The following is a 26,611-nucleotide window of genomic DNA, read 5'->3' as shown; positions in this document are numbered from 1 at the left end:
CGCAGGGACTACTTGACGCGGTCGCCATCTCCGGGACGCGGAGCCGCAGAGCCGCGACCCCGGGCCTCGTCTCATCCCGATCTTTCCTCCTCCATCGCCGCCGCCTTCTCCTCCTCTTCTCGCCATGGCGCAGATCCTGCCCATACGCTTCCAGGAGCACATCCAGGTGAGCCCGTGCTTGCTGATGAGTGACGGTGGTGGTGGTGATTGTAATGAAGACGTGGTTGAGAGTGAGTGACGGGCAAGGTAATGGCGCTTGCTGCCGGGCGCGGTCAGGACTATATTGGCGAACGCCTCGACGCTGGTTTGAGGCATCGTTGTTGCGATGTTATCTGTTTGCGATGGTTATTGCGGTTATAATAGTGGTTGGTTGGTGGTGGTGATGGTGGTGTTGCTACGTTGTTTGAAGTGTTTGGCGTCCGGGTTGTTGAAAGGTTTGTCCGGGGCGGCCTTGCCAGGGCGGGCGGGGTCCGGCCCTCGATCTCTTGAAATAAAATGTTTTAATTAACGATTGTAACGATGAATAACTGATTTATGTTTGTAACGACGATGCTGTGTGTGTGTGTGATTCTGTTTTAATGTTGTGCTGCTCGACGCCACGTACATGCGAGCGCTGTGTTCGCTTGAAGGCGAGAGGCTTGCGAGAGATGAGTGGAGTTCATACAAACCCCTTTTATTTCTCCTCAATAGAACATTAAGTCCATGATGTTTCTTTATGACAACTCAACTAATGTCGCAGTGTTGCCACGTTTAATGTTTCGTTGTGGCTGGTGGTGAGGTGAGTGCGAGGCGAGGTTTGGGAGATTTGATGTGATGGCTCCGAACAGGAAATGAAGGCCCCGGGGCCCAGCTCATTCAGACTTTGACGGGGAAATTATTAATACAAAATTTTAATCTTTGATTCTTGCCTAATGCTGATCCTTCTAAGGTGCCAACGCCTTATAGTGTCTTAACTCGTACGCCAGCCGGTGTCTTGTGAAAGAATTCGCGGGCTTGTCATTGCCCATACGAGTCTGTCATTGAATTATTTTTCTTTCATTTAGAATTTTATTCGCTTAAGCGTCAGTACCTTATCCTGTTTAGTAATTTGACCATCCTCTCTCTCTCTCTTCTTCTGGATCTGAGTTACCACTTTACGGACAGGTAAGCAGAGCTCTGTAATGTGCGGGTTTGCCTCGCCCTTGCCATGACTGGAATTTCCACCAACTGGCTGGCGCTTTCGACGGTGCGTTTGCCATTTCCTTCCAACACTCCGTAGGAGAAATGGGGCCCAAACATCGCAATGCAGCACTGTGGGCAACGTTCCCCCGACTCCTTTACGTCGTCTTTGCACTGTATTACCACGTTTGGTGGATGTGTAAGGGCAGGTGCTTGTCACCTTGCCACATCTAAGGGTGTGTGTCTTGTAGATGTGTGTATACTACCGACGTGACTTTACCGAAAGAACCAAAGAGTATGGATTCCTGCAGTCACGAAAGCTTCAAATCAAGACGAAAAAGAACAATTTTTATTTGTTAGCAGGTAAGGCCCACCGAGCTACGTATCTCTTATTCGGAAGTGACCTGGCCACGAATGAGATGGCTCAACGAAGTGGCTTATCATTTGGATATGTATTGCGGCCAAATACGCGTGTTTCTAAACGTGGAGGGGACACCCGAAAGAAACCCGGAGAAAAATCTACGCGACCACCGGGAGAGAGACATGCATACTCCACATATACAGCAGGTGTCAGGGTCTAGGTCAAACCCACGACCCCCTGTATACCAGGCGAAGTAGTTAACATCTCGCCACCATGGCACCCGTACGTCTCAGGTTCAATAATTGTTCGTTTTGCTGTGGTTTTTTTCCGGGAGACAATTTCCATTTCATCAGGTTAGTCTGCGATTGTGTGTATTGTGGTTATTCGTGTACCTCAGGTGATTGTGTTATGGTTGTTGTGAGTGTGTGTGTTTCAGATGCTGTGTTTTGTGTACTAGTTTTCCAGATGAGTTGTGGTTGGTGAGAATTTATGTCTTCTCATCTACAAGACGCATTCATTCTCAGCTGGGCAAGGCTCCTCCAACTCACCCCCAACGCACCTGCAGGGCGCGTCGGGTGTCATCATTTAATATTGCCCTTAAGCCGCGATGGCCCCCATTGAAACTGTCGGGAGACCTGACCTAAATACAACAATTTAAGACTATATAAATGAATGGAACAGGTGCCCATTCATAAACTGCCCTAATTGGCAGTGTATATTGTGTACATTCGAGGCTGTATAATATGGTAACTTAACCCTATTTGACATGGTGAGTCAGCTTGTGTCTGTTTGATGGGAGGTCGTGATATACTCGGGCTACGACGGCTTGTGTGCGTGTATACTGTATGTGTTATATTGTACACTTTCAATGCTATATTATCCTGTTCATACTGATATGCACACGTATTATACTCGTTTGTTTGTATTGAATGTGGTCAACATCTTATCATCCCTTGAGGACTGCTAAAGTGAGTACCTTTGGTCAGGGCCTGTATGAGTCATGTATGCAATACACGGTATTCTGTGTGTGTCGTTGGGGGAGATTTGGAAGAGATTAGGAAAACATTCACTCGATTGCACTCATTTTCAGGACAGTAGCATGAATTGTTATTAATATTTTATGATCACAGTAGTTGGTGCATGGAGATAAGGTTTCAAAGCGCAACAGTACTGGGGGGTACGTTTCTGCAACTTTGTGTGATGACTTTGACAGCCATTGATATATAAACTGCCGAACTACATTACGTACAATATTTGTTTTACACCAGCGCGTGGACATATTGTGCAGAACATTGATTGAGAGCCTATGGGCCAATAGACCCAAATACCTTTAGCTTTTGAAACTGACTCTAATCTGTAAAAAAAAAAATGTTATGACTATAATAACGCCTATCCAGTATTCTTTGATGGTTATGGTTGCTCCTGTGGAATTTACAGGTTTTGTGCCGCAGTCCCACACCTACCACTGCACGCTGGGTAGAAAGTCATTAGTCGGCCGGATTTACCAGTAGAGTGGCTTGCGTGGCTTGTTCTGTCCCAGGGCACGTGTGCAGCCCTCGTAGTTTGACCGGTCAAGGTACACGCTGTTGAATAATCCACGTGCCCAGAGTGCACCCAGGCTGTAGCCCTGGCTTGACAGACGTGACACAGTAATCTGCTTAACGCTGACGGCGTTAATGTTTCTTAGTTTCCTCGGTGCTCATGGTAAAGGTGGAGGGGGGGGTTAGTTCAAGTCAATTAAAAAAAACAGGTATTGCACGTTTTGTTGAAAAACTATATTCGGAATGAATTTGTGTGGAAAGACTACCGTATATTTGGTGTGGTGGCAGAGTGTAAATCAACCCAATGAAAAACATTTTAACGTTTCACTCGCATATGTGCACACACGAAAAAAATCTACTCGTATTTTGTCTGGGTTAGTTGGAGCACGCACGTATGGTGATTTCAGGTCGAAGGCTCACTGTTTCCTATAAAACCCAGAGATTAAAGAACAAGGACAGCCATAATAAAATGTTATTCAATAATCCAGGTGCGTCATCTGACTTGGTGATGGTTTACCAAGTGCATCGGCAGGCCGTAGCTCCCCTCATACTCCCGTGTGCATGTGTCTGTGTGTGTCTGTGCAGTGGGGAGCGGTAGTGTAGTGGTTAGCACACTACGCCATGAACCCGGCGACCCGAGTCGGATTCCCGCTCACGGCCACCAACACAAGTGACGATTATCTGAATCCGTCCTGGGGCCTCTGCTAGGTCGACTCAGTCTCAAATTCGTACCTGGTGTGGTGTGTAAAAACATCGCCAGTGGGGGGGGGGACAATGGCAGCCGGGCGTGTGCTGCCCACCCACCCCCCCATGCTGTGCTGGCCTTAATAGGTGCTGCTCGCTAAAGGCACTTGCCCCAACAGTCTGTTAAGTCGATACTGGGGATCTTTGTCTTTTGTACAAACTGTGTGGCAGGGGCAGTTGTGGTTACTGGTCAGTACGCCCCGCACGCTCTTTAATAACGCCTGTCATCCACGCCACGGTTGTTAACCTTTGACTTGATGCATGACACTGGGGAGGAGACCCCTGGGAACAAGTTGCTCATTGAAACATTAGTCCTGTAAATGATGGAACACGTTGGCCATTCTCTATCTGCTGCTTAATGTAGACCTTGGTTACGTAATAATCATTTATTTTAATAATGGGTACATTGGTGACCTTCATAACCAGGTAAGAGCCAGCGTTATTTAAGGGAGATTATATAATAACATAGTATGAGAGTTTTTACCATTACAACATAGAAAGGAATAGAATTACAAGTTTTAGATGTTAGAAATCAAACAAACGTTATTTTATTTGTGGATACAATGGCTTAAGAATGGTGACAATGTAACTATGTGCACACAAACATAAAGAAAATCGCTGCCTTTTAACGAAACATTTCTTGATTCGCCATTTTAGAGGTTTCACTGATTTATTGATTGGGTATATCGTGACGTGCCAGTGCAATGACTATAAATAGTCGTCCACGGTTTCTGTGATCGGGGCAACCTTTTCTTCCATGGGCACTCTTAATTGCCTGTTGAGATGTTTTACGTGTGTGTTCTCTGAAGGTTATGTACAATTTTGGCAGTGACCAAAACAAGTGATAGATTATACATTTAAAAAAATGTTCTCCTGCATGCCTCCCCTGCTTTCCAATTTGTTTGTTCTAGCAATTCGGACCCGTGCCAGTTCTCCGATTGTTCTCCGATTAAAATTGAAATGAGGCAGATGGGGCGTAGGTGGTGTTGGGAGGAAAGGCCTGGGCAGTGTGCTGGGTCCCCTGGGGGTGCTTGCTATGCAGTGCAAGCAAGGCTTCATAACCAGCAGCAGCCTCTGGCTCTGCAACCAGTAACATTTGGTGATGCAGATCGTGCTGGGATGTCCTGAGATTACCAGCGAGTGGTTGAGCCCGACCGGAGGGTGGATTTTCACGAGTGGACGGTGTCCGCCATTAATCAGTCGAGGAAAGAGTCTCCATAGAGTGCAGCCTTTACCGATGACCTTAATCAAGAACGCGTTGGGATATTACGTGCTGTCATCTTTGTGCCTGACCGTGCTTGCGTGACGCAAGAGCTGGGCGGATTCGTCTTTTATTCTTTTTTTATTTCCTTCCCTCTTTACGCATTTTTTTAAACGTTTGTTTATGACGTTATGTGGTTATTTTTTCTTTGAATGTTTTTTTTTGGCTTGGGGATTTTGGCAAGCACAGCTGAACAACTCAATCTTTTTTGCATTAATCTTTGAATCATGATTTATTTTCTCCTCTCTGCATGCCTAGCGGATGAAATATTATAATTCGGGATATTAATTGGGTTGTTTCACTGTGAGTCTAGGTGGCTTGTGGGGAAACACTGATCTTACACTGACACATTTTAATTGAAGCCATCGGTGTGTGTGTATTTCTGGATTTTCATAATTTAACGTGTAAAACAGCCAAGCACGCCTCATCTCGGATGGGGTAATTTTTGTGCAGCTGTAGCTGAGGGGTGGGTAGGGCTGTGATGACATGTCCGCTTGTGACGTGGATTTCGCAAAGGAGTGGCACTGCCCTCCAGCATTTTTAAATGTCTGCTGGTGCAATATAAATATCCCTTAAATAGCCACGTCATTTGTCAATTAAGATTGTTGTGTGTTATCGATTTACTCTTGGTTTAGCATATGGGTGATTGTCAAACCGCTGGTTGGTATATCCTTTTAAGGCTGGATAAGTCATGGCGACACAGATCACGTGTCTGGGAAATTAACAGCCAGCACCCACGCAGGGAGGGGAATCGGGTAGCTTTGCCGTTCACCATTTATCGTCGTCTTCGGTGCGTTGCATTCCTGCCGCTCTGCGGAGCTCGCCGCTTTCCCTCCGCCCATTCTATCTGCTCCACTCTCTCTCTCTCTCCCCTGTAGCCGCAAGGCTCTGGGTAAAGAGAACACGAAGTGACCTTGGTGATGCTTGATGCTGGGATGTGTGTGTGTTTGTGCACACGCCGAGCGCAAACGCAAACAAGACGTTGACGATTAATGATGGCGGAATGTTCTGGCCAGGGTAGGGAGTGGGTTTGAGTGCTTATATAATTTGCAAATACCACCATTTTATTAAGAAACGTGGATGCAGTGGAGGCATTTGTTTAAGCCACCGGTGATCTGACCTGACTTTAATGTGCAGTGTTGCATCTGAGTGAAATGTGTGATGCTAAATTCAAGGTACATTGGTTACCGCTTACCAGTTGGGATTTACTTACTGTGGTTTAATGTTGGAGATCTATCAAATTATAAATGTGACCATGTATGAAGTAAATTACCTAAATTTCCTCTTAAATGTTAGACCTAACCAAGCTTAATCGCCTGGATCAAGTTGGATCGATTCATTTTTTCTGCATACATTTAATGATTTTTTTAAATGGGAGAAATAAAGTAACAAAGACACGTAACATTCCTGTAGTTGTTGGGCATGGATGACCCAGAGTTTTTGTTCCAAGCTATCTTGTGTAATTGACAGGCAGTGGCCTCAATTGGATGCCAGTGTCGTGAATTGAACACAATGTGAAACGGATTGTGTTCGCGTCCGTTTTCACCGCTGCGTCCCCTTAATTGGACCGCATCGCACTGCACGAAGGCCTCACTTTTGAGACCTGTTAATTCCAGTGAACAAAAATCCACATTGTGCTTTCTAAATAGTACACGGCGATTCTCCAGTCGGTGACTCGTGTTTCATGTAAGTGTACATAACAGATAGCTGGCTGGCAGAAATCCACAGCAGTGCATGGTTGATGTCTTTTTTTCTCGGTGGCAGTAATTTTTCGAAAGCTGGAAATGAGGCAGGAAGCTAGCGTCTGACATTTTCTCTCTTCAGCAGAATTGAAAACCTGCCCTGCGTGCCTTTTTTATTTGTTGCGCTTCCGAAATGTAAAAAAAACCCAACATTCTCATTCTACAAGCTGGCTTTCTGCTGATGTTTTCGTTGGCCGAGCGATAAAGCCCTCTCCGGTGCCATGGAGAGGAAAGTACTTGAGGTGCTGAGGTGGCACGGCGCCGGCACTGCCATGCGGCAGCCAGGGGCCGACTTAAGTGTGTCATGTGAGCGTGCTGCCCTTTCAGCACCGGGGCATTTTTTTACCCTCTGGGTTTCGGAACAAATAACATCGTGCTAAGCCTCGTCCGTCGCCCCTTTCCTGCTCCTTCTCCTGCGTCCCTTCGCCTAAATGAATACTCTTGCCATCAATAATACATGGGGGCCCCAGTAAGCCACCGTCGGCAGTTTTGCTTAACGTCGCTTGGTTTAGAAAGCTGAAACGTCACATCGTTACCCGTTTTTTTCTTCGCGTACCTCCATAAACTTGGAATGCAGCAAAAGGAGGTGGTGGTGGCACACTGCTGCTTACTGTCGCAATCTCCTCCGTCCCTGGCAAACATGTATAGTTTGTTCCTCCGTACAGTGGGCCCGACTTTGCTTTGGATAAGCAGCCGAGCTCAAACGAGAGCCTCATTACCGGCTGCCCTCCTGCGGGGGACTCGGTTGGCTGCGAGGGATTATACAGTGGGTGCAGATGGCTCGTGTGTCTGCACACCCACACCACCCCGGTAAATTATTAATGGTGCTGCACGATACCCGTTGCCAAACATTATTCGGTTTAATGAACCTCTCATTCAGACTGTGCCCATCATCCTTAAGAATGCAACATTTGCAGCGAATATAAATTGGAAATGAAGGCCATGTGACCTTTATCGGAGGGTGAGGTTCTGTAGATGAAAAGGAATTTCATTTAGAATGTATGGAGTAATACCCAATACAATCTCAGGTTTTATAAGTGGAAGTTGCAGGTTTATCTGTTAATTTAACCGGGACCCCCCCCCACCAGCCAAAAGACACCTCAACCACATTACCATCTTGGCACAGAAAACCAACGCAATGCTACGATGTGCATTGTTGTGGAGCATATAGGTTAAAGGTGTTATGTGGGTGACATGATGATGGTTGGGTTCTAATGCAAAACCAGTGAACCATTGTTGACAAGTACCTAAGCTGTCTCCCAGGCTGTCCGATAAGAGGTTTGAAGTTTATTTCATGAAAATGGAGCCTTTAAAATCATGGTCAGGTGTGCGCTCATAACTGCCTGTGCTCTTTAAGATATCTGCATTGGCGATACTAAAACTTTACACGTTTTTTCTTTAAATTATTGTTGGACAGACAGCACACAGCCTGGATGCAGATGTATCCATTTGAACCTTATGGTGGGACCCTGGGGTCCCATAAGCCCACCCAGCATTCGCATAAACTGCGTTGTGACGTAATATTATGTCTGAAGGCGAACGATACAGCAATCTATTCCTCTCGACGAGCTCTACACGATGCGCTAATCAAAGTTTTGTTAATGACTACAGCAATTTTGGCAACGACGGGTGCTTGTTGTAGAACGAGAGGATTGATTTCTGGTGGGTCACGGCTTTTATGTACGCGGTGGACGGAGTTGCCAAAAGTAAAGTAATTAATTACACTTTAGACTTGTGTTTATTCGGGACCCCGGGGTCCCGCCATGAGGTTAATTTGTTTATTTTTTAGATTGCGTCTTGAGCAGAAAACGGTCGTTACGTTTGTTTTAATAGAAGGCCTGCCTGTCTGTCTGCCTGTGTGTGCGTGTGCCGACAGCTCCAAAATGTGGGCATCAACCCGGCGAACATCGGGTTCAGCACCCTCACGATGGAGTCCGACAAGTTCATCTGCGTGCGCGAGAAGGTGGCGGAGCAGGCGCAGGTGGTCATCATCGACATGAACGACACCGCCAACCCCATCCGAAGGCCCATCTCCGCCGACTCGGCCATTATGAACCCCGCCAGCAAGGTCATCGCGCTCAAAGGTGGGCGCCCCGTGTCCGTTCCCGCGTGCGCTCGCCCAGCCGGTCGTTATGCAGACCCCCCCCCCCCATCCCCCGTGTTTTATTTGAAGCCGGGAAATGTAGGAGCAGTTGACTAGTCTTGTTTTGCGAACACCCAGTTTGTTAATTAGTGGAGTAGTTTTTTTAGTTCAGATAAACCACAACAGTTTTTGTTTGGTTGCTGTCGCTGCTTTGCCTTGCCTCTCGCTTCTAAAACCGAGCGTTCTGTTAAGTGAGTGTGCAGTCGATGGTTCCGCAAGTTTATGCTGCTGCTGCCACCGCTACTGCTCATGCGTGCTCATCCCCTCACCACCTCCCTCCCACACCATGAGTGTGCCTGCACGCGTTCTCTCTGCTGTGTGCATGCTGTTGCTTGTGTATGCGAGCGTGGCCGCTTTGTGTGCTGCGATGCTCTCTTGTGTGCATTTGTGTCGTCTTGGGGCCCCGTGTGCGTGTCGCCATCGTCCGCTGCACTGCCGAGTACGCTCAGGTGCAGGCAAACTTAGACAGGAGAGATGTTGCACTGCACCTTCGTACGCTACGCTCCTTTAAAAAATGAGTTGGGTCTCATTGCATAGTTGTAGTGGGAGCGCAAGCTGCCTCGGAGGGCATGACAAGCAAAGGGTGCATTGCCAAGTTGCCCGCATATGCATTGCATGGCCCTTGAAAGGTAAGCCCCACTGACAAACCTCTGTTTGCTGTACAGGTAGCACATTTTTTCCAATGAGCTGTATTTATGGCTTTGTTAACCTTCCTGCTTCCACCAGATTGCGATCTGCATCAACGTTCCTCCCTCGGCATGTACAGCCATTGTTGTGCACTTTTTTGCTTTGGAACTTGTTTGGCGTGAAGCCAAAATGTCAGCGCTAGGTTTATCTTATAAACGATGCAGCAGTCTCCTTGATCCGCTGCTGTTATGCTGTAAACAGTTGTCAATGTGCCTGGAAAAATTGGCCTCCCAAAACTTGCTTTCTTTGTTTTGTGATGTTCATAATTGTCTCTCTCTCTCCTATATATAACATGACAGCCTGGTAGGAATAAACTGAGAAAGTTAGCAGCCTGTCTGTGCATGCTTGCTCTCCATGTGCATTGCATCTCTTGTGCCGTATACCCAGGGCCAGTAGAACTTGGCAGGGTCTCTAACTAACTAACTAACCCCCCGTTCAAAAAGTTCCTTTTTTGAGCAGGAACAAAGTCTCGGAGCAGGTAAATAGAGCACTGTGGTGTCTTTTTTTTCCTCCCTTCCGCAATTTTACCCAAATACACAGCAACGTGATTTTAATTGATGTTGGCTCTTGGCCAGTTTTTGCTGTTGGCTCTGCGTATATTCTGACCGCAGCCAAAGGTGCTGGTGTGACGTTTTAAGTTTTTTGCCGCTGCCTCCTGTGTGTCACTGACTGTACACTTTCTTTCTTGCTCTCTTTTTGTTTAATTGTATCAGAGGGTGAGTCCTTTATTAAAACATATTCTTCGGTGCTGTGTGTCCTAGCCGGCCTTGCTTTCACACGTGGGTTATAGTATTGATAAAAAACAGAATATGATAATGATTAACGATGTAATTCGTTATTATTCGTCTTGAGAGCCCACTTTTAAAGCATGGCTAGAGGCCCGTTGTGAGCATGTGTGTTGTACGGTGTACCCCCCTTGTCAAGTTTTGTTTTTTGCGCGCAGCTTCACAGTCATTGTAGCTGTTTTTCATAGGAATAAAGATAAGGCTTTTCACTTTTGCTTATCTTTAATTCTATATTAAATGTGTTGGATGGCTTCATGAAATATAATGTGTAGCGTAACATTCTAAGTTCCGACCGAAACGTGAATTTTGTTGAATTTTTGGAAATGCGTAAAGATATTCTGACATCGTCATAATCTGATGCATTACTTAGTTCATTCACTGAAAGCCGTGTTGCTTTAGTGTGAGCGGGGTCAAAAGTAAAATCTAAAAATATTTCACGGGCTCCATTCACGTGGGCATCGCTTTCATCGCGCGGCGTCGCTTCATCGCAAGCGTTGCGTCGCGACCACCAGCGCTGCTGTCCCGCTCTCTTCAACCGGTTTCTCTTCCGCCCCGCTTCCCTCCCCCCGTCGACGACAGCCGGCAAGACTTTGCAGATTTTCAACATCGAGATGAAGAGCAAGATGAAGGCGCACAACATGACGGACGACGTCCTTTTCTGGAAGTGGATCTCCCTCAACACCATCGCCCTGGTCACCGAGACGGCTGTCTACCACTGGAGCATGGAGGGCGACTCGCAGCCCGCCAAGGCCTTTGACCGCCACCCCAGCCTCGCCGGCTGCCAGATCATCAACTACCGCACCGACGTCAAGCAGAAGTGGCTGCTGCTCGTTGGGATTTCCGCGCAGGTTTGTAATTTTTTGCCCCGTAGCATGTATGTATTTTGAACTTCTTTCACACCGTACGTAGCCAACCGTGCTATAATTGGAGGTGCTGCCTCCTTGCGGCGCGGCAGTCGCCAAAGTACCCGCTTGACTTGGAAACGTAAAGTTTCTATCACGGGTTTGGGGATGACCTTTCTTCACAAAGGCCGAACTCGGATGTTCAAACTCCTTTTGCTGACCACGCATTAACTCATGCCTCCTGTTGCTTATGGCGCGGCTAAAGGCCACCGAAGTGACGGAGCGTTGCTAAAATGACTCGTAGTGTTGTCTGGTCACAAACAGTCACTTCTACTAACCCTTTTTAGTGTGGCTAAGATGCTTGCGTTTACTGATAAATATTTCTTCACAGGCTGTTTTGATGTGGAAGGCCTCGTGTCGTTGTAGGCCGTACGAAATCTAAGTCGTGGACCGTATTTCACCGGTCGGCCATTTAGGGTCCCCCTCCCCTGCTCTAAACGAATGATGGCAACCAAAATACTCTTTGTGATGCTAATTGTGGCCTGAATTCATTTGTGCTCATTCGGTTAGCACTTATAATCGTGGCTACTGTGAGTCATTGCCTGCCCTACTCGGATTACAATGATTAATTTGTTAGAAATCGATTCTTAGGCTAACGACACTTGCATTTAATCACTCACGCCTTGTGCAAAAGTCGGGTTTTTCCCCTTCGTACGTTCATTGTGTTTCGTTTGTGGAAACTGCAGCGAAAGGGGTGGAGGCCAGTGTGCTTGTCAAAGCATACAACACAGTAGTAGAAGCGATATAACAATTCGGCGGTTTAAAATATTCTTCACGCTCGCAATGTACGCATCGAATTGTCCATCTAATCTGATCCGTGTACTTTCTTACACATACCTCGGTGAACAAATAGATGAATCGTCATGATGCCGCATCGTGATGATTCATCCAAACGTTACATCCCTACACTGTGCCGCTCCACATCCTCCCTTCTAAGCGGCCTCCTGCTGTAGTCTAGCATCAGACGTTAGCTCTATAATTGATGCCTAGTGCGCCCCACTGGGCTCACAGTAGTCAAGCCAATGTATGTTTCCTCTCATTGTTTTATCTTGCCTTTTATGTCAGCTTTTTTTATTCTCCTCCTGAAGCATGGTAATATAATATGCAAATGTTAGTTTCGACGTTTGTGTTGCAGCAGTGATAAGATTGTGTAAAAAAAATTAGCAGTGATTTATAAATTGACTTCTCACCTTTGGCTCCCAGTGTGTGACCAATCTAAGACTGTCGTCCTTAGATTTACGTTGTGGAGTATTGCATTTGGTGGTCACGTGACATGATGCAGATGGCACAATTTGCATTGGTACAATTGGGGAAGAGTGATAAAAGCTGGAGCCTTAAAAATTAAAGATGAGTTCTTGCCCATGAACCAAAACTGCATTGTTAATAATTAACACTTATCAAACTGACGTTGAAAGCGTTCACGCATTAACTCACCGTCTACGACTGGTAGGTCTGAAGTGGGGTGCATCTACAGTATGTATCTTTAACTTTTTCACACCCTACCTAGCCAATCATGTTAATCGGGGGTGGAATGCAACACAGATTCTGTGCGTGTGTATGATTTTTCTTCCTCGTGTTTTTGTTTTGCCGGGTGCAGCAAAACCGTGTCGTGGGCGCGATGCAGCTCTACTCGGTCGAGCGCAAAGTCTCGCAGCCCATCGAAGGGCACGCTGCTGCCTTCAGCGAGTTCAAGATGGAGGGCAACGCAGAGTCCTCCACCCTCTTCACGTTCGCCGTCCGCAGCCAGGCCGGGGGAAAGGTGCTTGCCCTCTCACCCCCCGGCGCTCTCATCATTGGCCTTCCTCGTTTGCCTCAACTCGAGCGCTGAAAATCTTTCCTTTTCCATCTCTGCAAATGCTTCTCTTTTCTTGTTTACTCCGATGTCCGATGGCAGCTTCTTGGGTCAAAAAGCCCTCCATCCTGCCTAATCTTGAGTTTTGTTCTTAATTTCACTGTACGGCCGCCCCTTCCTTGAAGTATTCAAAGAGCAGCATCTTTCTTTTTCGGCTGCTTTGCCGACATCCTTCGAGAACTTCCTTCGTCAAGCTTTCACCTCTGAATGAGTGCCCCCAATCCACCTCCTCTCGCCTCTTCTGAATCGTCCGGTCATTTCATGGTTGGCTCACGAGTCGACTGCCTGCTGATTGCGGTATTTTTGGGAACACAAAACCTGAAGTTGTTGTTTCTGTATCGATGTCTCCCGCAGCTGCACATCATCGAGGTTGGGCAGCCACCTGCGGGGAACCAGGCGTTCACCAAGAAGGCGGTGGACGTGTTTTTCCCTCCCGAGGCTCAGAACGACTTCCCGGTGGCCATGCAGGTTCGTGTCCCAGCGCACACGTCATGCCCCGTCGCTGCCCCCCCCGCCTTGCCCTCTCTCTCTCTTACCACATGCATTGAGCATTTACTAACAGCTAGATTTGATTAGAACTTCTCACCGACAAGGTCAATGCTCGATGGAAAGCCGTTTTAAATGGTTAAGTATATGAGAGGTTAATTTTGAAACAGTTGCACTTTGATTATTAGTGACTTTCCAGGGAATTAACGAGCTGTGAGGTATTAAATTACAAGGCACAATGATGCATTAATTTGCAACTCTTAAGTCGATCTATTTGCCCTCTTTCTGCTCTGAAGAAGGGCTATTGTCTAAAACATTAATCTTTGAAAATGTTCTGTTTTAATCCAGTGTTACAAATGAGCTTAGGTGAATTGTATTTCATAGTTGCACACCGCTGCCAACACACTTTTGTTTTCCACCTCTCCTCCTGCTGCTTGTAAAAAATGATCCGTAAACTGCAAACAAAACTCCTTGTTTTAGCGACTTGACATCATAGTTGACTTTCGAGGCGTCGATCATTATTCCGAGTATGAAACTACTTTTGTTGGCGTGATGTGTATTGTGTTTTAATAATCATTGTAAATTAACCGCTGCTCAGGTGAGCCAGAAGCACGGCGTGATCTACCTGATCACCAAGTACGGCTACATCCACCTGTACGACCTGGAGAGCGGTGTGTGCATCTACATGAACCGCATCAGTGGCGAGACCATCTTCGTCACGGCCGCTCACGAGGCCACCTGCGGCATCATCGGCGTCAACCGCAAGGGGCAGGTGCGTGGCCAAAGCTGTAGGGTAGGGTTTGCACCGTGGGTGGTAGCACTTGCCTTACGGTTACTTAAAACTGTTTTTTTTTTTATCTTTTGGCTTCTGCGAAGCTTTAGACTCATGTCGGATAGCCTGGGAGAAACGCAGTCCTAGGTGTGTATCTACATGTCAGTCGACTACGGGATGAGGTTGCCGTTTAGAATTGTGGGGGTTATTTGGCCATGTTTTACCGTGCTGCGTTGATGAAGGCGGAGCATAGATGTGGAAGTATGGAATACAATACAACAGTGGATATTGCTGCAGTCTCCTCTGCTACCAACCACAGAGCACCATGGCCTAGAACGTTGTAATGAGTGGTGGTCGCCCATCCAACCACTATCCAGGCTTAACCCTTCTCAACAGAATTGGTGGTTGACTTATGACCATGGGCCAATGTCTATGCTAGATTTGTCTTGGATTTCATCGACTATTGGGCAAGGCCTCCCACCTCTCTGAATGAATGAGTTAACAAAGCTGCAACTGGTGCGCCAGCAGACACGTATCAAATGTATCAACACAAGTATCATTACTTGCGTTGGCCTTTGTGTGGTTAGGCCCCAAAGCAAGAACATTAAATAACGTCTGTATATTCGTGCGTGGGACAGAAGCCAATTGAATGAATCTTCGGCGGTTGCTCTGCGACATCTACTTCCGCAGACCGTTCTCCTAACATGAACGACCACGTTACTCTGCGCGTGCATCGAATCGATTCTTCGCCTCGCAGCACAACGCCGACATAGCACGGTCGGGGTTATGTTTAGCGATGTTTAAAAACAAAAATAGTTGGATACTGTCCAAGTGAAGGGGAGCAGGCAAAACGGGGGGGGGCTATTTATTTGTATTGGGGGGACGGGGATTTCGTGAGGGAGAAGAGAGCGATGAGTGTGATAGAGGTACAAAGACATGCAAATGCAGGAATTTATGTATTTATGCAATTTGTACTTGATTTTTTTTTACGTATTTATTTTTAGTGACTTGCTTACCTTTCCGTTGTTTTTTTTTAGCATTGTTGGACATCTACGGTCGGAAGAGCTTTATAGCTCATTGGATTCCTCCTCTAAATAAAGATTCTGATTCTGTTTCCCTGCACGCGCGTGTGTCTCCATTCGCAGGTGCTGTCGGTGTGCGTGGAGGAGGAGAATCTCATCCCGTACATCACCAACGTGCTGCAGAACCCCGACCTGGCGCTGCGCCTCGCCGTGCGCAACAACATGGCCGGCGCCGAGGAGCTGTTTGCGCGCAAGTTCAACACGCTCTTTGCGCAGGCCAACTTCTCCGAGGCCGCCAAGGTGGCTGCCAGCGCGCCCAAGGTACGTGCCCGCATACTGCCCGAGTGTGTGCGCTCGCGTGGATGTGCATAAGTAACAATTAATCAAATCGCTATGTGTGAATTGTCATAGGCATACAACATGGAAGGGTTAGCTCGCAGTGAATTAATGCGTTTGTGTTAGTATTGCACGTACCGCAATTTCAACTTTTTGTACCTCCACAATACAATGCAACCACGTATCAACATGTTGTACAGAGGCGGGGGGGGGGGGGAGCGCAAAGAGGCGACTTGGAATATAGGAGGGGTGGGAGAGGTATTTATTATTTAAAGGGAAGAGACTAATGCAGTGCACAGGACAGATGAAGATGGTACGCTAATGTATAAATGAAGATGCTTCATGGGGAAGAGGCAACCGGTCATAAAATCTAACCACGTATCTTTTAAGCCAGAGAAAAAAAAAGTCGTCTTCCACCCTTTCAACTTGTAGGCCTCGACTAATTTAACCCTGCGCAAATAAACGAAATTCCATCTCGCTTTTTCCTGAGTAATAACAAACTGCTTCCCCCCCCCACTGCCTCAACCCCTCCCCGAACCAAAACACCACCCCTCCCCCTGCCTGCCGCCCCCTTCGTCAACTCGCCCAGGGGATCTTGCGCACGCCTGACACAATCCGCAAGTTCCAGTCGGTGCCAGCCCAGCAGGGCCAGACGTCTCCGCTGCTGCAGTACTTTGGCATCCTGCTGGACCAGGGTCAGCTCAATAAGTACGAGTCCCTGGAGTTGTGCCGCCCTGTCCTGCAGCAGGGTCGCAAGCAGCTCCTCGAGAAGTGGCTCAAGGAGGACAAGGTAGGTGTGGCAGTGGGGGTGCCGTCCGCAATTGGCACTGTTGGCTACGTACGGTGGGAAGAATTTAAATGTACGTACAAATTAACTCTTGGCAGGGGGAAAATGTTGTAGAAGGAACGGTGTACTCGGGGGGGGGGGGGGGGGGAGGGGGAAATAAGGTCATTCTATTTAATAAAGGTGAATAAAAAGTTGTTACTTGAATTGATGTGTTGAGAACATTTCGTAGCGGAAGATTGAGTCGGTAGTATTTTACAGGCGATTGGCATAGGCAGGTTTATGGGTGCAAGTGACAAATTTCGAATGTTGAAAATCCAGAGAATATCGGCGCATCCATTTTAGATTCTACGAAAACCTCTTTTCACCAGACATGGCTCCCAGTTACTTCCACGTTTCTGTCGTTTCAGAGAAAACAAATTCCTGGTAATATTTGAGTTGCGTGTCCTGTGAAATAGGGTTTTGAGGAACAAATTAAACAGGTCTTTTAGGCCATTTAATATTAAGGTCCTGAGGCTACCACTGGACAATTTGCATTGCATGTGTAGGAAACTGTGTGCAATTAGTTTCATGGTTAGTGTACATTCTTTGTCATACCGTAGACTTTGTAATGACCCCCTCACAAGCAGAGCGTCATCCATTTCCAAAACGAGAGGTGTGTTTCGCTGTCACTGAAGCGGAGGTTTTTCCTTTTTTTGTTCGTGATCAGCTGGAGTGCTCTGAGGAGCTGGGAGACCTGGTGCGCACAGCCGACCCCACCTTGGCGCTCAGCGTGTACCTCCGCGCCAACGTGCCCAACAAGGTCATCCAGTGCTTTGCCGAGACCGGGCAGTTCCAGAAAATCGTCCTCTACGCCAAGAAGGTGAGCAAGCGATCACCCATTGTCGTAATCAATCCTCTTGAGATAATGGAACGCATTCGCCCTCTGTCGAGTGAATTCTAGCTTTTCGAGAGATTTTTTACAACATCTGCCGCTGCGGTAACGCCTGCGTTTTTAAGAAACATGTTCGTTTAGACCTATTCACAAATGGGTCTTCCCCAGCCAAGGCTTAGTGCAGGGGTCCTCAAACTTTTTAAACAGGGGGCCAGTTCACTGTCCCTCAGACCGTTGGAGGGCCGGACTATAGTTAAAAAAAACTTTGAACAAATTCCTATGCACACTGCATATATCTTATTTTGAAGTGAAGAAACAAAACGGGAACAAATACAATATTTAAAATGAAGAACAAGTAAAGTTAAATCAACAAACTTGCCAGTATTTCAATGGGAACTATGGGCCTGCTTTTGGCTAATGAGATGGTCAATGTCCGGTTCCATATTTGTCACTGCTAGTCGTAACAAGTGATGCAAGTGTGCATCCGTTAGTCTAGATCTGGTTGGAGATTTCAAATGTTTCATTCTGGAAAAAGTTTGTTCACAGACATAAGCGCTGCCAAAGATGGTTGCCATTTTGAGTGCATGGTTCCTGAGATGAGGATATGTCTCAGAGGGGAGAAATGCATAGAAATTATGAAGGCTGCTTGACTTGAATGCGTCTTTCAGAGAGTCACAATTCTGCAGTTCAGCCAGTTCTATTTGGTAAATTGTATCCACATTTTCAATGTCAATAGAAAATGGGTTACGGAAAAGCTGTATGTCCTGTTCATGGAGATGAAGCTCTTTAAATCTAAATTGGAACTCCTTTTGCAATTTTTCCAGTGAATCCACACATGTTTTGTTTGGGAATGCAACCAATGGTTTTTCCGCTAACAGATTTTGAGTTGTGGGGAGATGGCAGAAGTTTTCCTCCTTCACTTGTTTGATGAGGAGGCCTAATTTTACTTCAAATGCTTTGACATGTGATTGCATATCACAGATGAGCTTCCCCTTTCCTTGAAGTTGCACATTGAAACTGTTGAGTAGCTCTGTTACATTTGTCAGAAAGGCAAGGTGCCATTTCCATTCTGCATCATTGAGCTCTGGTACTTCTTTGTTTTTTGAAAACAGAAAAGCTGTAATCTGTGGAAGTAATTCATAGAAACGTTTCAAAACTCTCCCTCGACTCAGCCAACGGACGTCTGTGTGGTACAGAACATCTTCATAGTCAACATTTAGCTCAGACAGAAATTCCTGAAATTGTCTGTGGTTTAGTGCATGAGCTCTAATGAGTTAACAGAGTCCCACTTCAGTGATTTACTACACAGCGCTTGTTGGTGGATGAGGCAGTGTACGGCTATTGGACGAGAATGGTTATGTTTGTCCATCTCTTGGTTAATGCGAGCAATTACTCCTTTCTTAGACCCCACCATGCTAGGAGCACCATCAGTTGTCACACTGGCTAGTTTAACCCAGTTCAGCTCCAAACCATTCACAGTTTGGCAAACCTTTGCATAGATATCCTCTCCTGTAGTTGTTCCTTTGATGCTTTGCAGTGCAGCAAGCTCTTCTGTGACTTTGAAATAGTCATTCGTCCCACGAATAAAAATTAGAAGTTGTGCAGAATCACGAATATCATTGCTTTCGTCGAGTGCCAAGGAAAAATAGGAAAGTTTTTTTTGTGGAGTTTTGCAAATGCTGATGGAAATTGTCTCCCATTTCTTCAATCCTCCGTGTAATTGTAGGTCCTGAAAGACTCACTGTACTAAATAAATCGGCCTTCTCTGGACACATCTCTTTGGCAACAGAAAGAAGGCATTCTTTAACAAATTCTCCCTCAACGAATGGTCTGCCAGTGCACACTATTAGCTTGGCAACTTGAAAACTTGCTCGCAGTGATGAAATATTTAGCTGCTTCTGCTTCACAAAAGTATTTTGCTGAGTTGTTAATGTATTTTTCAGTTTTAATATTTTATCTTTTCTCACTTCTCCGACCAAACAATCATATTTATCTTTATGTTGAGTTTCATAGTGTCGACGTAAATTGTATTCTTTGAACACAGACACTATATTCTGGCATATCAGACACACAGCTCTTTCCTTGTACTGCATGAAAAAGTAATCATAAGTCCACTGTTTTTTTAATATCCTACACTCCGAGTAAATTTTTCTCTTTCTTGACATCATTGTGTCCTAGGGAGTCAAAATTGCTATTAGTAAAATACCAATATATATACAGCGCTACAAAAACAATATACAGTACCAGCAATAACTTTGCCCACACAGAGACATACAGACTGCACTGCCCATCAATGCAGTCTGATTGGGGGAACTCCGCTTTTACCCCAGGCTCACACTGGTGCGGGTGCCATTAAAAAGTTAATTACACCTGCAGATTTGTTCACAGATCGCAGCCCAATGAGTGCTCACCAGCGCAGCCCAATGAGTGCTCACCAGCGCAGCCCATTTAGTGCTCACAAGCGCAGCCCAATGAGTGCTCACCAGCGCAGCCCATTTAGTGCTCACCAGCGCAGCCCAATGAGTGCTCACCAGCGCAGCCCAATTAGTGCTCACCAGCGCAGCCCAATGAGTGCTCACCAGCGCAGCCCAATTAGTGCTCACCAGCGCAGCCCAATTAGTGCTCACAAGCGCAGCCCAATTAGTGACCATGGGCCGGATAAATGCCCTCGGTGGGCCGCATGTGGCCCGCGGGCCGTAGTTTGAGGACCCCTGGCTTAGTGTCTCAAAGGTTTTTGAGGTGGCTGGTAGATTGGCGTAGGCACGTGACGTGTAGCCACAGCCCCAGCGAGAGGCATACTTGATGTGGTGTGCCAGGTATCGATACATTTTCTGGATCGTAGACCCGGCTGAAATTAAGCCCCTATTTGGTAAGCTCGCTGAAATTTACTGAGGTTCAAATTCCTTAGAGTCCACTTGTTACTCAAAGTTACTGTTTTAACTGTTTATGGGTTTTCCGGCAGCAGCGCACATACTCATTTCAATGCTGGTATTAGTATTTTCGGCGGTTTCCTAAATTTTTTGTGAGCTTGCCATGGTGCATACTGAGAATGAAATTTGAAACAAGGCCAAGAGCAACTCTGTGTCTGGAAACACGACTCATTTGCATCAGTCGCAGTCTTTATTCAGTTGGTAAAATAATCAAATCAGAATTGTTTCGATATGAATGGACCTCGCAATACTGGTTTAACGCGAGCGGCGTCACCAATCTACCCAGGAGATGACATCAGAGAAATTGGGTTCATAGAGCTGACTGCAGACGTGTAAATATTATTGCCTCTTGTGTGGTGGGGTTTCTACAGGTGCTGCAGTTTCCTCCCATGCAAGAAGTGCTCTTAATAAAAAATAATATTTGCCTTCAAATTTAGAAACATGCGTTTAGAGTTTTTGGCTGCTATACATTTCCACATGGTAAGCCACTTCGTTGAGCTATCATTTGTGGCCAGGTCGCTTCTGAAAAAGAGCTCTAAAGCTCATTGGGCCTTTCCTGGTGAAATAAAAATGGTTTAGTTAGTTTAAGACTTTACGGCGGATCTTTGTCTTTGCGTGCAGGTGGGCTACACCCCGGACTGGGTGTTCCTGCTGCGTAACGTGATGCGCGTCAACCCCGAGCAGGGCACCCAGTTTGCCCAGATGCTTGTGCAGGACGAGGAGCCTCTTGCTGACATCAACCAGGTTGGACTCCCACCACTTCCTTCTCCCTCCACCCCAGCTTCCTTCCTCCCATATCCCCCCCCCCCCCCACACCTTTGCCAAGCATTCATTGTTACAGCTCTCCCGCTCTTGGTAACGTGGAAACGTATTGTGCTCTCTTGTTGTTGCAGATTGTGGACGTGTTCATGGAGGGCAACCTCATCCAACAGTGCACCTCCTTCCTGCTCGATGCCCTCAAGAACAACCGCCCATCTGAGGGCCACCTGCAAACTCGGCTGCTGGAGATGAACCTGATGCACGCCCCACAGGTGCCTGCCACAGCGCCTGCTGGCAGTCAGACTTTTCAACCGAGCCGCACTCGTCCTAATGATTCTTCTTGAGTCCTTTGCCCAAAGGCAGGGTCGCAGACTCAAGCTCCCTCCATCCTATCAGACCCCACCCCCCCCCTTCACCATGAATGACCATACACCAAAGTTTCCTTAATCCTCCCAACAAGCTCCCGATTGAAATAATTGTATTCGGTTTTTTTTACATTTTCTCTTAAGCCTCTCTTGCTTTTTCCCCTCAATCAGCTGTGACCACCGTGCTGCCTCCTGACCCATGCATCCACCATGCTTCCACCTCCTTGCACCTTCTCATCGTTTCCTCCAGTCGTCTCTCCTTGGCCCCCCGCTCTGCCCCGGATCTCGTTGGCGCTAGGTCCCGGCGCCCCTGGGACTCGTTGGCGCCGGCCTCCATTGGCACCGATTCCTCTTGGACTCCCCAGGGACTCGTTTGCACCGTGCGTTGTGCTGCTACATTGTCTCCCCCCCTTCTCTCTCCCTCTGTTCCCCTGCGCCCCCACGCTCACTCCATCCCCTGGGTCACCTTAAAATTCCCCGTAATTTCCACTTTTCAGTGTTCACTCTCCACCGCTCTGTACGGAATCTTGAGGCGCACTTGCGCATGGCTGGATGTCTACATCCAACGTCATTGTCGTCGTTATCGTTTTTATGATACCGCCTCCAGGTGGCGGACGCTATCCTAGGCAACCAGATGTTCTCGCACTACGACCGTGCCCATGTGGCGCAGCTGTGCGAGAAGGCGGGGCTCCTGCAGCGTGCCCTGGAGCACTACACGGACCTGTACGACATCAAGCGCGCCGTCGTGCACACGCACCTGCTCAACCCGGAGGTGAGCGAGTGTCCCCGCTCCGCCCACTGCTCAAACTCGGCAAACGAAATGATGATGGGTGCGTCGTTGGGATGAGACTTTTATTAAGTGAATCAGAATATGTATTTATACTGGAGGAATCCAATGAGCTATAAAGCTCTTCTTCACAGAAGTTCAGTAGAAGGTCGGAACATTACAACAAAAAATACAAAAACTGATAGGAGTGCAAAGTATAGGCAAGGTAAGGTAAACAAATTACTTTAAAAAAAATCTATACAAATATGTTTATCGTACCAGGTAAAGCCCACTGAGCTATTAGATTCTCTTTCATAAGCGACCTGGCCACAAATGAGCACGAGGGTTCAGGACTACAAATGTAAAGGAGGAAGAATGCACAATAACTAAAGTGGCAGGATGGAGGACTTTTTTTTCAGCTATCCCTTTGCATTGCTAAAGAAAGTCAATCACAAACGATGGTTTTTATTATGTAAATATTTGCAGAGGCTCTGTGTCCTGGGCTGACTGACACAAGTTTTAAGCTTCCTTAATGAAAATTAATGTTTTGTAATTTTAAACTCGGGCGGATGCATGTATCGAGAGCGGTGTTACTTTGCCATTTAATAACGTGCCCCTATGTCCCCTCCACCCGTGCTCGCCGTGTGCAGTGGCTCGTGAACTACTTTGGCTCGCTGTCGGTGGAGGACTCGTTGGAGTGCCTGCGAGCCATGCTGTCGGCCAACATCCGCCAGAACCTGCAGATCTGCGTACAGGTGGCCTCCAAGTACCACGAGCAACTGGGCACCCAGGCCCTCATCGACCTCTTTGAGTCTTTCAAGAGCTTCGAAGGTGAGGTCACAGGAAGCTTGCAAGATTGAGGAGGGAGGGGAAGGGAGGGAGGAGGGAGGGAGGAAGGGGGAGGGAAGGAGGTGGGAGGGAAGCTGCTCTACCACATCGACTTCCATTTGAAGGCTTTTGGGCCTAATCTGTGTGCCGCCCACTTTACCGGGGCGACTCTGCGGGAATATCTCAAGATGCGTGGTTGCGTGACACCGGGTATTCTGTGCTCCCCCGCCCCCCACCGCAGGTCTCTTCTACTTCTTGGGCTCCATTGTGAACTTCAGCCAGGATCCTGACGTGCACTTCAAGTACATCCAGGCGGCCTGCAAGACCGGCCAAATCAAGGAGGTGGAGCGAATCTGCCGCGAGAGCAATTGCTACGACCCTGAGCGCGTCAAAAACTTCCTCAAGGTGCGCGCATCGTGTCTCTCTTGGCGGGGTGGGGGGTGGGGTTTTTTCCAGAGATGGGAGCTGTCAAGGTTCTTCTGTTAGTTTCGTGGAATGGGCATGGAATAGTGCGGTCTTTTTTTTTTTACAGCCTTGAACCGGCGGTGTAAATTATTTGTTCTAATGGCAGGGGGTGGGTCGATCGCATACGAAAACGAAAGGTAAATGTAAAAATATACAAAAAAAAATTGCGCAATAAAAAAAAACCTTGCCGTATTTTGTCGTTAAAACCGTCTTGAAACAGAAAATATATTCAATAGGCTGATTTCACAAATTTTGCTCTTCTCTAATGGCGGGAGGGATGGATACCACAGTCGGTGTGTATGAAGGCAATGAGTTGTATCATTACGTTTTGTCCAGCCACCCTGTAATGTCTCCTAAAAATAACCAAAGCCTAACAACCGCTCTGAAGTGTAGATGAAACAAACCGCACCGCCATCACACGTCCGAGTGTGCTCCATTTTGAAAATTGTAATGCCTAAAATCTCCACTCTGAAAATTACTCTGAACCCAATTGCCTCCGTCTACCGTTATGGACATTTCATTTGCGTAATGGCTCTTAATATTTAATCCAGGCAAGGGAAGGACATTGATTTTTTTATACACATATATACAACCACACTCTGAAGCACACCGCAGCACCCACCCGTGTGTTATGTAGCCGAGTTCTGTTTGGCCAGTCCTCACTGCTGTGCTTTGCCTCGCTTCTCCGACAATCAGGACCTACACAAGGTAAACAGAAACTCCACTGCGGTAGCCTCTTAGAACCTGCTCCCTCTGTCTTCCCTGCATCTAGACGTAGGTGATTATATCCCCCGCGGCGTCTTGCTGGATGGGATATAATGCACGTGTCGATTTTGTCCCGTCTGCGAGAGTTTTGCTGATTTAGTAACCGCAGTTTCCTCCAATTGTGCCCGTCGTTTGAAAAAAATATCTCCCAGCGTGTAGAGTACCTTGCATAGCTCACCGGTAACGTGTGCTCACTTCTTACAGCGCACGCTTGATTTTAAAACGGGACGGGTGGCGGGGCGTCGCTCACCGTGGTTGGGGGTGCCGTGCGCGCGTGGTTGTGTTGTCCCGCCAGGAGGCGAAGCTGACGGATCAGCTGCCGCTCATCATCGTGTGCGACCGCTTCGACTTCGTCCACGACTTGGTCCTCTACCTGTACCGCAACAACCTGCAGAAGTACATTGAGATCTACGTGCAGAAGGTGCGCCCTTTGCTGCACAGGTCGGCGTGTTACGCGCGCGTTCGTGTTTTTGTGTTCCTGTAACGACAGTATTAAAATAACGGCGACTTGTGTAACGCACACCAAATTTCGCGCGAGTGGGCGAACATATGGACACGACTCGGGAGGTGCGTTTTGCGTTACACCCTCAGGCTTTTGTGTGAATTAACTGTTTTCTTAAATATATCGTTGCATGCTGAACATCCAAATTTAATTAATATTAACACAGGTATATATAGATATTCATCTTGTGTTTGGGAGAAATATTCTATTAGGGTACCTATGAGATGGTTCAAAAACAAATTTAACCTGATGGATGTTCTATGCAGTCTTTATTGGGTGATTTGAGACCATTAACGGATCACTTTTGAAAACCCAGGATCTCAGTGTTCCAGCTAAATGCTAGGGCATGGTATTTTGCCACCTGAGCTCCCTTGGAAGAAGAGGTTTCTTTTTTATTGGTCATTTGACAATAACTGACATTCTTTGCTGATCATTTCAAAATTGTGTCCCATGTGGGTGAATTAGGCCGCTTTTTTTAATGTGACTTCACAAGAGTTTGTGACGTCACCTTTCGGACGCTATTCCAGGACAATGCGGTGTGCATTGTTCAGCTGTAGCAGTTTCCAAATGCAAACGTCTTCATGCATCACATGACGTTAATATAAAGCATTGGAGGGAGGAAGCAAATGGGGAATAACTAAAACAACTGCACCGGACCGTGACTTTTGAGATTGCGCGAAGCTGCACTTTACGGTAATCCTGTGTGTGTGTGTGCATGCGTGGCCCAAGTTAGTGTTCCGCTCACGGCCAACAATCGGTGACGATTATCTGAACTGGTGCTGGGCCTCGCCTAGGTCGACTCGGCCTCAAATGAGTGCCATTACTTCATAGGTGCTCCCAAACAGCACTTGCCTGTAACAGTCTGATAAAAGCTTCTACGGTGGGGGGGGGGGGATCTTTGTCATTGGTTCAGGTGAACCCGAGCCGTCTCCCCGTGGTGATCGGAGGGCTGCTGGATGTCGACTGCTCCGAGGACATCATCAAGAACCTCATCATGGTGGTGCGGGGCCAGTTCTCCACGGACGAGCTCGTGGCCGAGGTGGAGAAGAGAAACAGGTGTGCAGTTTCGCTCGCGGCCGACTCGTTTCTCACCCTCCCCAGGGTCGTTTATAGTTTCCCTGGCATTGAATTAAGCTTTTGCTGTTTTCCACTCTTTATAATGTTAGAGACCTGTAAGTGCCTTGTAATATGTTTGCATGTATATGCGAACTTGTAAAGTTATATAAAGCGGTCGTTGCATTCCTCAAGAATACCGCGCTATGAAGACATCTCGTTATAATGAATAATATAGGGTAAAGCATCGTCTGCCATGACACGTGAGATGCGTATGCAGGCTGAACAAAGACTGAGGCGCGTGGGTAGCATCTAGAAGCGATGCTTTGCCAAGACAGCAACCACTTATTCCCACTCGCGCGACGTAGTTCTGCTCAATCAAACGCTTTATATATATTCACTTTATGAAAACACATTATAGAGGAGAATGGACTGTAATTGAGATCTCAAATGAATGCTATAAATCGGTGAGCAGAGTTTAATTCCCAGTCGTGGTTAATGTCGGTTCGAGTGATATGCTGTTGTAACTTGCTGAACCGCCCATCCTCGGCATCTGTGAAAAGAGCTTCATAGCTGATCGGATTCCTCCAGGCTAAATAAAGATTCTGATTTCTGAACTGATCCTAGGTGCCTCTTTCCCCAACCAGCGTCGTGAAGTATGGTCAAACAGCATCAATGATCGACAGCGTGGGGAATTTTTTAAATATATTATTGGATTGGAAGCTGTA

The 26,611-nt window shown here is 47.0% G+C and overlaps 1 protein-coding gene across 2 annotated transcripts in view; it reads left to right on the top strand.

Annotated features, from left to right (window-relative positions):
* Positions 1–26,611, top strand: part of LOC144719346 (clathrin heavy chain 1-like) — a 47,373-nt gene continuing 20,762 nt past the window's right edge. The window contains exons 1-16 of one of the 2 annotated variants that reach the window (XM_078595206.1): positions 1–166; positions 8,684–8,891; positions 11,002–11,270; positions 12,922–13,083; positions 13,531–13,644; positions 14,261–14,434; positions 15,580–15,777; positions 16,382–16,582; positions 17,286–17,438; positions 21,002–21,124; positions 21,274–21,411; positions 22,112–22,276; positions 22,921–23,101; positions 23,340–23,503; positions 24,624–24,749; positions 25,744–25,886. In XM_078595206.1, coding sequence (XP_078451332.1) covers positions 125–166; positions 8,684–8,891; positions 11,002–11,270; positions 12,922–13,083; positions 13,531–13,644; positions 14,261–14,434; positions 15,580–15,777; positions 16,382–16,582; positions 17,286–17,438; positions 21,002–21,124; positions 21,274–21,411; positions 22,112–22,276; positions 22,921–23,101; positions 23,340–23,503; positions 24,624–24,749; positions 25,744–25,886 — 2,561 coding nt within the window. In that variant the 5' untranslated portion in view covers positions 1–124. The remainder of the gene's footprint in view (positions 167–8,683; positions 8,892–11,001; positions 11,271–12,921; positions 13,084–13,530; positions 13,645–14,260; positions 14,435–15,579; positions 15,778–16,381; positions 16,583–17,285; positions 17,439–21,001; positions 21,125–21,273; positions 21,412–22,111; positions 22,277–22,920; positions 23,102–23,339; positions 23,504–24,623; positions 24,750–25,743; positions 25,887–26,611) is intronic. The other variant, XM_078595207.1, reaches the window with a different exon arrangement.

The sequence above is a fragment of the Lampetra planeri genome, chromosome 6 (assembly GCF_965212315.1).
Source record: "Lampetra planeri chromosome 6, kcLamPlan1.2.h2, whole genome shotgun sequence".
Lineage (NCBI taxonomy): Eukaryota > Metazoa > Chordata > Hyperoartia > Petromyzontiformes > Petromyzontidae > Lampetra > Lampetra planeri.
Note: the sequence above shows the minus strand (reverse complement) of the source record. Positions and strands in the feature narration are given on the sequence as shown.